This window comes from Saccostrea cucullata, unplaced genomic scaffold (assembly GCF_032062105.1).
Source record: "Saccostrea cucullata isolate Sc308-1 unplaced genomic scaffold, CSIRO_AGI_Scuc_v1 ctg9339, whole genome shotgun sequence".
In the NCBI taxonomy this organism is placed as follows: Eukaryota; Metazoa; Mollusca; class Bivalvia; order Ostreida; family Ostreidae; genus Saccostrea; species Saccostrea cuccullata.
In genome coordinates this window covers 16-12234 of record NW_026930610.1, presented here as the reverse complement: position 1 = coordinate 12234, position 12219 = coordinate 16, and the positions used below count along the sequence as shown (strand labels likewise).

The 12219-nt window shown below is 33.3% G+C and overlaps 1 protein-coding gene across 1 annotated transcript; it reads right to left on the bottom strand.

Moving 5' to 3' along the window:
• Positions 1 to 787: 787 nt before the first annotated feature.
• On the bottom strand, positions 788 to 4217 carry LOC134229251 (uncharacterized; the record flags this gene model as incomplete). Its single annotated transcript, XM_062710964.1, has 5 exons — positions 788 to 1126; positions 1738 to 1822; positions 2032 to 2445; positions 2708 to 3573; positions 3654 to 4217. Coding segments are annotated over 5 exons (2261 nt in total), but the record flags the coding sequence as incomplete, so codon positions are not given.
• Between the last annotated feature and the right edge of the window lie 8002 nt (positions 4218 to 12219).

Sequence of the window (12219 nt, the reverse complement as noted above, 5' to 3'; positions counted from 1 at the left end):
ACTTCTTCCTCCCTATTGTACGCGTGCGCAGGAGAGTTAAATAAGTTTCCATAGTTACCATGGTCTCAAGTATCCACGAATGAATGTAAGCAGACCAAAAACTTTGATGTAATCTGTTTTAAAAGTTCTTAGAACATATTTCTCACCTTTGTATGCTCCAAGTGAATGTTGTTTACAAGTTTGAGCTAAAAATAAAAGTGGCGTGACCTTGACATACACGAAACAACGAAACGGTAGATACAACCTTTGTTTTTTTTCCGGCACTTATATTGTACAGTCTATTCTTGCAGTTTAATTATCATATCTTAGGTATATATTTATAATTTTCATAAGTCTTCTCTGTATGCAACAGATATCTTAAAAGAAAGACATGATTTTGGCTCATTGTATCCTTTTAAACGTTGATGTCTATAAAGACATTAAAAAGTCATTCATTTAGAATAATTCGCTATAACTAAGGGGATTTGAATCTATATTTGCCGATTTTACAACCCTTACAATTTTTATAAAAGGTGCCATTGAATCTGATGCTATTAGAGGTGGAGTATATTAGGATTATTCTATTAAGTCACTTACCTATATATCTTTTAAAGACTAACACAATTAGATAATTTTAATGTACTCTGCAGCTGCAATGATCTCAGCAATCATGCCTCAGGTCTTCAGTTTATTAAACACAAAAACACGTGTAATGATGTTTGATATTATGGAGAATTTATAATCATATTTATTTTTTTTTATTTGATCAAAGACAACATTTTGGGAAAATTAAGATAATTCTCTTGTACATGTCATTAAAACTTAAGTCCATTTGTCCATCCTCCTGGTTTTGATGCTGGAAGTCTGTGGCTCTGTTTCCATGAGGGCAGTATTTCCTCTTCATCTTCTTCATCTTCATCATCGTCGTCCTGCCTGCGTTTGCCACCAAAGAATTTTAAGCAACAGCATCCAAGAACCCCAGCGCCAATGATAGCTGATACACCGATGAGTCCGACTTCGATAAGTTGGAACCAACCAGGAATTACAAATTTTGTTTTAGAAAACCTGCTGGTCGAAGGATTGGAAGTTTGAGATGATACAGGTGTGGATTTTGATACCGATAAATCAGGAGATGACGATGTATGACCTAATGGAAAATATAAATAGCACGTTATGTAAGTATACTAAATATAGATGTACATGTAGTAACTATATAAAACCAGAGGTACTATGAGCACCACTAAGCTCTCTAAATGATACCACTCGCCTCCCATATGATTAAAGTGGCGTTATCCATGCTTTGATATGGGAAAGGGACCTCAAAGCGTAACAAATAGACGGGCAGACATTTGCACTTACGCATCAGTTAGTCCTGTATAAATATTTAAGTGAACTAAAGTTTTGTATAATAAATCAGATAAAATAATATTACTGGGCGCCTCAAAGATGTTGAAATGCTTGTTTAATAAAATGGGAAAATACTGAAAAGCAAATCTAGAGCAGGGCATACATAGACCTCTACACAGAAGTGGAATCAGGTACCATGGTGGAGTAAGCATCCCATGTCAACGGGTCACACCAGCCTTATTCATTGCAAAACTGAAAAAAGGCTTGCTTGTAGTGATGCAAATTTTTCTTGAGATAGAATTGTTGTGTTAGTATTTTTTTTCGTTTTTAAGGACAGTTTATCAATATTAAAACATTTTTTATATTCAAGCAAAGCTAACCAGTATCTTTAAAGCAGAATTTCTGACTTACGTAAACAGACTCCTAGTGTTGCTGATATATCGTCGATCGCAAATCCGCTTTCGCTAAGCTTTGGCTTTAATCCTTCAAAAATCACCTTAAATAGAATAGCTTCGAATTAAATACTATACCCTGCGAACTACAGTCAATTCGTAACTTATTTTCATTTACAAGTTCTTCAACCAAAGAAATCTTGTATCAATCTGGTATAAATTCAAACATGTATCTATATATGTGACTTAAGTTAAATGGAGTTTACGAATCATAGCATATTTTGAAAAAAATATGGTTATATTTATCATTTACCCTGCCTTTGGGACCTATGTTCAGTAGTACTTCTGCAGAATACCAGCTGCGTGTTGTTGCGGTTAGTGTTTTCGACCAAATTAGGGTAGCGTCTCGTAGAGATATAGACCCGTTTGTTATGTACACATTTAGGGTTTTTGTATCAGTTCCAAACATTTGATAATGAAATTGAAGACAGGCTCCTTTGTTTGATTGGTCACTTATCAGTGGACTGAAGATGTATCCCGATTTGTCCTTATTTATCATAGATCCATTTATATAGAGAAACTGTCCAGTTGAGTTTCTGAAGGTGTTGTCATTTATCGGGTGAATTTTGCATGTTGCGGTTGACCCACTGCACATAATCCATGTGGTGTTGGAATTGGGTTGGTGAAGTAAAAAGCCACATGCTGAATTTTGGAAGTCACAGTGTAACTTATTTGCTGAAAAAGTTTATTTGACAGCCTGATTAAAGATACGTTATTTTTCCATACTTAGGTAAAGGCATATGTAATTTTACAAATAATTTATAAATAAATTCCTTTGAACATAGTATTGGCAATCCTTGTTAATTTAGAAGTTCAAGCCTACTGTAGAATACTAGTTTAATTTAATTATGTAACTAAACGCACAAACCTGGAATAGGCATTGCTGTGGTAGTTCTGAAAATATGGTTTGAACTACCTAGACGCGTGACATGACTAACCCTCATAGCAGTGGTGATGGAAGTAGTTTTTGTCATGGTTGTGGTGCTATGTTTGGTGCTAGAGGCCGTAGCTCTGGGGGGTTTAGGAGAAGTGTTTATTTTTTGGGTTGTGGTAGAAGGGGTTTTGACTGTCGTAGTAGGAGGAGTGGTTGTGGATGATGTTCGAATGGTAGGGATGTCGGTGGTAGTAGGAGTTGTGGTGGTAATAATGGAGCTGGATGAAGTTGTAGGGGTAAGTAAGGTAGTACTAGGAGTAGTAGTAGATATCGAGGTTGTACTGGTAGGCGTTGTTGTGGCCGGTATGGTGGTGGTAGTAAGAGTTGTAGTGGAAGGAGTTGTAATGGTGGCAGTTGTGGTGGTTGTCTTAGGAGTTGTAGTGGTGGGTGTTGTGGTGGTAGTCGTAGGAGTTGTAGTAGTGGGTGTTATAGTGGTAGTCGTAAGAGTTGTGGTGGTCGGTGTTGTTGTAGTGGTGGGTGTTGTGGTAGTGGTAGAAGTTGTAGTGGTAATTGTGGTAGCTGGAGTTGTGGTAGTGGTAGGTGTTGTGGTAGTGGTTGGAGTTGTGGTAGTGGTAGGTTTTGTAGTAGTAGTGGTTGGAGTTGTGGTAGTGGTAGGAGTTGTGGTAGTGGTTGGAGTTGTTGTAGTGGTTGGAGTTGTTGTGGTAGTGGTTGGAGTTGTGGTAGTGGTTGGAGTTGTTGTGGTAGTGGTAGGAGTTGTGGTGGTAGTGGTAGGAGTTGTGGTGGTCGGTGTTGTGGTGGTAGGAGTCGTTTTGGTAGTTGTAGTAGCTGTGGTTTTCATAGTGGTAAGCGCTGGCTTTGTTGATAGAGTGGCATTGTCTCCCTTTACTTTTTTCAAAATTGCTGTAAAACAAATTTTTTGATTCAAAATATAGCGCCCTTAAAATGTTATTGAATCTAAAGAGATACGTATAAAGAATTACCTTCGCAAGCACCGGATAGTGCTTTACCGCGTACAGAATTCAAAATACTGAAATCTTTCACCATAATAACGTAATCCTTTTTAGATGCAATTCCCCGCAATTCGACTTCATTCACCTGATCGGAGATACCAATGGCGTAAACTGTGACATTCATGTTATGAAGTTTTTTTGCTTCCAATTCTGTCTGAGCTTGATTCATGGATTTTCCATCAGTCAGAACAATTACGAAAGGCAGAGCGTCGGGTCTTCCTCCTTTCGATGGGAACAAAATTTTAGTTCTTACCGTTGCTAGAGCTCTTTGAGTCATTGTTAAACCGGGATGTGAGTAGTTAATATGCTTAATACCCTCAATTAATTGTGACTTATCGTGATAAGTGTCCAGGAAAAATTCGACTTTTACTAAAGTCGAAAAAGTTACTACTGCAACTTGGGTTGCATTTTTGCCAATGTTAAAATCTTCGACAAATTTTGCAACGAATTCATTTTGAAGAATAAAATTTGGTTCCCCCACACTCCCACTCTCATCCAAGACAAATACAAGATCTGTAGGTTTCAGAGTACAATCTGCAAAATGCAATAACTTTTAAAATATAACAGTTTCTTTGACAATTATGCAATTTACAAAAGTTAATTAAATTGCAAAGTGTTAAATCAAAAATCTGTTCTAAGCACAGAAAATTACATTGGGATGAATGAAATTAGAATCAGCTAGAAAGTGTGCGAATATGTTTTCTTACATTAACCTCTTTATCCTTTTAATTTTCATGACATTTTAGTTGTTTTATGTTAAAACAATTTACACATTACTGATCAAATGTCTTTTTTCACCTTTCCCTTGGGAAGTTGAGGCTGTGGATGCTGCAGAGCCAAAGATGATCAAAAGCAATGACACGGTGCACCACTAGAGAAAGTAAACAGAATTATAGGCATTTAATTTTATTTTCTCCGCCCGCCGTACAAATTAATTTTAAAATTGGATATCAGAAGGATTTAATATATAAATATTTATGAAATGGGGAAATGTTAGGAACACTCTAATACTGCATACCAATGATGCACCATTTGGTGGATTTTATAAATACAATGAATTGTAACCTACAACGTGTGAACATAATTTGCAAATAAAATAAGTGTGATATAAGTATTCTAAACGTTCTATTCGACCAAGATAGAGTAATTGAAAACTTTGCATGTTACTATTTGAGTAATTAGCAAAGATGGTTTTCTTTTTCTTCATTACTTCTTGTTATAAACTTCGATTTTTTCCCCAAGAAGTCTGTACCCTTTGTTCAAAATTGATTAGATAATTTTAATATATACGGTATATATTTTTATTTTATGATACACAAACTTTTTCCTTAGATGTATTTTAGAGGATCAAGTTTTGTCACAGTGATTTTATAAGGAAGCGTTTTATTTGGAAAAGGATATTACAAGTAGACTGAGATACATACTTGCCTTGATCGCCGGCGTGGCGCAGTGGTCAGAACGCCTGCTGCAGAGTTGCGAAGTAAGGAGTTGATCCTAACATCGCAGGTTCAAATCCCACTGTGGGACGTGGAGACCGGTCTTTCGGATAAAACCGTAAAAACCGAGATCCCTTGTCGCAGTAGTTGCTGGCAGGATAAAGATCCCTCCTTGCTCAATGTCCCTGAGTGTCGAGTATACATGTAGGACAAAATTTGTAGCTCTCCACCTATAAGTGGTGGGTCTCCATATGAGTGAAAAATTCACGAGAGTGACGTTAAACAATTTACAATCAATAAATGATATTGCTATTGTTATGCTTTTTTCTAACACTGGATTTTGATTCAAATATTTTTCGTTATTACAGAAGAAATTGCTACTTTTCTAAGGTATAAAGGATAAAGTCTTTAAAAACTGTGAAAGTTCAAGGATGTGATAATCAAACGCCCCCTGAAATTGTTTTTAATTTTATTTACGTATAAAATGCTATAGCAACATATAGGGCATAATATTATTCATTAAATTTGAGAAGATATTAATTTCAAATATCTGACTAAGCACCTTTTACGGCTCCTAAAATACCTACCAGTAAAAACTAAACTACATATTCATCGATTTCCTTTGCTTCGATTCAAATATTTATTTCAAGCAGAACTAAACATCTTGAGTGAACATTGAATTTAAGAATTGTATTTCGATGTTTTTTTAAAAATATTTTTCACAAAATGACAGTCAGAAAAATTTAAGGTTTGGAATTTAGCTCCTCTGAGCTAAAAGCTTTTCTGATCACCCAATGTGAATTTTATATGATATGATCTTATAAGTTAATTTGAAAGTTTGATGTATATCGGACGATTTTTTTTATTTTCGATATTGGATCTGGTCCTGTCCTTAAATTTATCTGGAGACTTGCATTTAATTTATTGGAATTAATGGTTCAGTATCGAGTCATTTAAAAACGAAAGCTAATGTTTATTTTTTCTGTAATAAGATTTGTATTCTTGTTATGTATCGGAGATTTTTCGCTGAAAATTGTGAAAGCGCGTTTTCATTACATTTGTATTTCTTATCTGTAATAGTCTGATTTTCAAGTTTTAAGGTATTGATATTTCTCCGTTTATTTTTTCTTATCGCGTTTCATAGCTTCTTTACGGGGTTAGGTAAATTTAGGATGGAAAAAATTTTCCCAAAATATAGGATAGATAAAGGCCTATTGTTGCTCGAAAATTTGCTAAATATATCAGAAAACTAGTTCAGTTTTATTGAAGATGCGGATCTGTTGTAATATTTTTATAAAGATTTGTTTAATGCCAGCTTTATTAGCTTCATTGCCATGGCTTTTCTAAATCCTAGAACAGTTTGTCGATGGTTTGAAAAAAGAATTTACATTGAGATGCGGTGTTTAAACAAACTAATATAACGGGATTATTTCAAAATCATAGGATAAATCAAATATAAATACCTGCCCACAGTACGGATGACCTTTGAGAATTATATATCCTTAAGAACATCATTTTTAGCTCTACTGGTCAGAGACCAGAAGAGCTTATGCGATAGTAATGCGTCCGGCGTCCGTCCGTCTGTCCGTCTGTCTGTCTGTCCGTCTGTCTGTAAACAATTTTTCAAAATGCTACTCCTCCTACAGTTTTGGTCTGATTTCAATATAACTTGGCACACAAGTAGAATACACTAAGATACATAATTCTGTGTATCGGTTTTTGATTTCGATGAACGGTGTTGCCGTGGTTACTAAAAATAGAAATTTCTGTGAAATTCTTTCAAAATGCTACTCCTCCTACAGTTTTGGTCTGATTTCAGTATAACTTGGCACACAAGTAGAATACACTAAGATACATAATTCTGTGTATCGGTTTTTGATTTCGATGAACGGTGTTGCCGTGGTTACTAAAAATAGAAATTTCTGTGAAATTCTTTCAAAATGCTTCTCCTCCTACAGTTTTGGTCTGATTTCAGTATAACTTGGCACACAAGTAGACTACACTAAGATACATAAATCTGTGTATCGGTTTTTGATTTCGATGAACGGTGTTGCCGTGGTTACTAAAAATAGAAATATCTGTAAAATTGTTTCAAAATGCTACTCCTCCTACAGTTTTGGTCTGATTTCAATATATCTTGGCACACAAGTAGACTACACTAAGAACATAAAGAGACTTTATCAACAATCATTATTCTATTTATTGCTGTTGTAAAGTTTCAAATCCCAGCTGCTTAAGGACTTTTCTCTTCCTTTGCTATAAGTTCAAACCAGTAGAGCTTCAGTCTCGACAGAGACTTCTGGTTAAAGATTGGATTTTGATATTGAAATTATGAGAAATTCAACTTTAAGAAAACGTTATGACATTACACGCATTGTTTTCTCAAATTGATTTTTTATCAAGAAACTTGACGCTCCTGGTAAATACATTTGTTAAGTAAATAACATAATGTCAATTTTGAAATAAACTGCACCTCTCAACCTTACATATCTAGAGGTTTATAATGATACTTGAAGAGAGCAAAAAGAAGTTTGTTCATATCTGCATTACAAGTGAAATTCCATTTTATTCATATCATTGATAACCTCAAAAGTCACAAGATCATATAGAAAGTTTTTCAAGTGGGCCATGGCATTCCAGTTATGATTATCAATTCCTAGGATATATATTTTTTCATCGAACAGATTTTATATGCCCTAATGCCAATAAGGTCGAGATCTAGTAATTGACTTTAGATTAACATTTTGGTGCTAGATCCATTATGACGTCATGATTAATTTCATCTTTTTTTTCCCTGTGCTTTACGGTTTTAATAGAATTATTTTGAAAATCATTTATTTTCACTGAATTCAATTTGAAATTATATGAAAAGTAATCTGGATATTCGGCAGGTCAACATTACCGCTACATCGCCAAAAATTTCAACTCATTACCGCTACATTTATTCAAATTTTTACCGCTACATCTTACCTTTACATTTTTTTTAATATAACTAATTTTCTTTGAAAAAAAAATTATAAATTATTTATAAAAAATGCATTTCCACAACATTTTCTCTTTTATTTTAAAGATACTTTGATTGATAAATGAAATACTGCAATGGCTGAGTTTTTTTTTCAAACTTCTCTGATTTTAAAAATAAATTTATGAATCTTTTTCTGCTAACTATAATTTTCAGGACATTTTTTTTTGCCCAATTTCATTTTTGTAAAATTGTTTTTCTCCAAATTCACTTGTTAAATAAATGTAACTTACCATACTGCTTTGTTTTCTTTATTCTATATAAGTTCAGTGACACTTCATTGCCACACTGAAATAAAAATTATTTGCTTTGCCCGACGTGGGGAATATTGATTGAGAATCGCAAACAAAAGTAGACTTTATGATAAGCATAAGAGACTTCATAAATTGACAACACATCTTATTATATCTATATTCTATTGGTATGTGGAATTTTTCAATCAATTCATATGAACAATTTCTTCCTTTTCTTAACTCTAAAAATAAATATTTATGGATATAGGAATAATGAAAAGGATTATTTGCTTTCATCTAACTTGCATTCGTTTTGGTTAAATTATTCTTTATTAAAAATTATTTCTTTATTCACCTATCAAAATGTTGCAACAAAAACTATAAACACCAATCGTTGAGGAATAATACTTTATCTATGCGGTGAATGTTAACATTGACACAGTAGCAAAGTAAAGGCCATGTTGCAGCTTTTATAAGACAAAATTCATGTGCTGGTAAGGTTACCCGTACATGAATTTATTATTCCAGTCTGTGTTTAATTCTATAAAATCAAACAAACATTCAAAAACAAAAGGAAAAAAAACACCCATACATAAGCCCACAAAACAAGCAAAAAAAAAAACAAAACAAAACAAAACAAAAACAAAATAAAGAAAAAAAAAAACTAACACAGAAAACACACACTTGATAAAATTCATGAATATAATATTTCAAATAATAATGTGCAGAGTTTTGGGGTAGAGATTGGCGCAGATTTTCTCAGCCTATTAATTTTAATAATTCTCTTTCGTAATGCTGAGGCATAGTGTACCAGAATTTCACAGGCATTTTGAGCACCCACGCACCCACTTAAGCGCACAAATAATAATTTTTTTTTTTTAACAATTAGTGCTAAGTCTGATCTGAAATTAAGATCCAAATATCAATATTTCATTATTTGCACAAATGAAAAAAAGGAAATACGAAAAAAATAATAAAGATAATGTTTCAGAATCAAATTTTATCATGTTAGGTTTTCCAATCCTTTCCAAGTCATTTAAAATTCTCAAATCACACCTTAGAAAGAAATAAAGGGGTGTCCCAATCAATGCCGCAACTATTGTGCAGACACTTAAATTCGCGACAAAACGGAACTTAATCTTGTTTGGAATTGGATAAAACAAAGCATCTCCATAATACTCCGAGTATAGTAGTGGATCAATGTAGATCCTTTGGTTTACTTGAGATAACATTAGGTCACTAAAAGTCCCTCACGATAAACCCTAAATATCAATGTGCCTAACAACGTGATGATCTCAAAAGAATCATCAGTGGGGTTTCTGTATAGAAAGAAATAAAACAAGTATATATTTATATTTAATCAGAAAAAAAAGCTTTTTAAAATTAAATTTGAATATTATTTCAGAAAATTCTGAGTTAAGTGAACATATTCTGACGAGTTTCACAGCGAAGAATAATATTTCATTTATCCAGTTTTTCTTTTTAATAAATAACGCGTTTGGATATAAAATAATCCATTAGAAAAATTAAAACTTAAAGAAATGTGATTTCTAATTTTTATATCTCCATTGCAGTGGCTTCTTCCATTTAATTTGAATTGTCAAAACACAATCTATAAAAAGTATGTCGTGTAAAGTTCCCAAATAAGCGCACTATGACGCAGGCAGGTAAATATCTACATGTATAATTCGTTAAATTTCAATTCTTTGAGATATGAGGTCGTTTCTTACAAGGTTTTGAAAATCAAATAGGCCAAAGATTGAATTATTACATTAATATCAATATGCATTATTTTATACCTAGCTACAACAGGAATTTATATTTTTGGGATCAATTAAGAAAGTCAAATGCTTTACGTGCGTAAAAGTTGCCATTCAAAATAAGTGAAATTGTCACGAACACGACGCGTAGGGATTTTTTTCTTTATATCATTTTAAACAGATGGTTACAAATGTAAATGTTTTAATGAAGTCTCTTTCTGATGAATTCTGATGAATGCGAGTCCTAACTTTTGGACGAATTATTATTTTTTTATTTTGATTGTCGCTTCATTTTTAAGATTATTCGTCCTGGATAACGGTCATATCTTTCTTGTATTTTAATTTGAAATAACCATCAGCACACGCAAGATGTTTGAGAAACATTGATGCTTCCGTTTGACAGCCTGTAATTATGACAAGGGTTAACATTTCTCAAATGCAACTCCTGTCAAAAATTGTTCGCATATGTACCCAATGGAAGGCCTTCTCACAAGGTATAATACCTGTTCAATATGAAAGCCCTATAGTACTGACGGTTCATAAGTTATGGTCAAGGTTAACGTTTTTAAAATTTGGTCTAAGTCTAAGGTAAAAGGGTCAAATACCAATGAGAGGTGTTGTTACAAGGAATACACCTTTGAAGCATGAAAATCTTATTAGTAGTACTAATGGTTCAAAAGCTATGGTCAAGGTAAAGTTTTAGAGAAGTGGGCTAAACTCTATTGTCAATGTCAAATATTTTTATACTCAAAGAAAAGTCTTGTCAAAGTGAATACACAAGTGAAGTATTAAAGCCCTAGCATAAATATGTCTTTGGTTTGTTTATTAAATACCCAGGTGCAAAGAAGAACATTTTCAAAGAAATAATGCATTTTCACTAAATAATCTATATAGCCCCGCCCTAGCACTTAAGAACCCCTGACCCTGGGGCCATGAAATTTAAAATTTTGGAAGAGGCATCCTTATTCAACATAACTATGTACTTATTTAGTTTAACTAATGCCCCGAGCAGAGAAGAAGTTTTTCAAAGAAATAATGCATTTTTATTACCATATAATCTATTTATTCCCACCCTATCACTAGAACCCCTGACCCAAGGGCCATGAATTTCAAAATTTTGGTAGAGGACTCAATGCTTATTACAATCATGCAAACAGTTTGACTGCTTGATGTCCTGGAGAAAGATTTTCAAAGATTGCATTAATTTTAGTGGTTTTGGCCCCACCTCTCAGGCCCCAGGGCGACAGGGGCTATGAAATACACAATTTTTGTTCCCCTTAACCCATACATACTTTATGCCAAATTTGGTAGAAATTGATTGAGTAGTTATATTAACCATAGCAACACCATTCGTTGAAATCAAAAACCGATATACAGAATTATATATTGAAGTGTAGTCTACGTGTGTGCCAAGTTGCATATGTATATTGAAATCTTACCAAAACTGTAGGAGGAGAGCATTTTGAAAGTATTTCATAGAAAAAAGATTGGGGAAAAGGCGGGCAGAATGCCTATAGCGTCCGACATTAAGAAATCATATTCAGTGTGTGAATTGAGTACTAGTATTTCAATTAACTTCTAATTATTGAAATTATGAGGAAAAAAAACTTTTCTGAGAAAAAAAAATTTTTATAAAAAAATTTCTTTCATAAAATGAATAGATGGTATTCATGAGTTTCGAACCCTAGCAATAAAAATCCGACATATCAATAGAATATTGCTTTGAGACACTATGCAAGATCACTCATGGTGATACTGGGCATTTAAATCATGGTTGTGAAATGACCCGCGACTTAATGGACTTGAAGTATTTCTCGGAAAGATACGAATGTTGTGTCTTAAAACTGTACTTTTAAGGTATAGTGGGTCTTCGCTCCATGTTTTTGTTAACCAAAAATTGTATATTCTGTTGCAAACTTTTAGGATCATCTTTCAGAAAAATGGAGCGAAGTCCCACTCATATTGAAAATATTTTCTGTTTTTGTGAGATTTTTGTAAATTGTAGAGATTTAGCATAAAGAATACTTTAATAGTAGATGAAATATCAAATAAAATTTGGATTTAATCGAGATTGAAATTTTTACT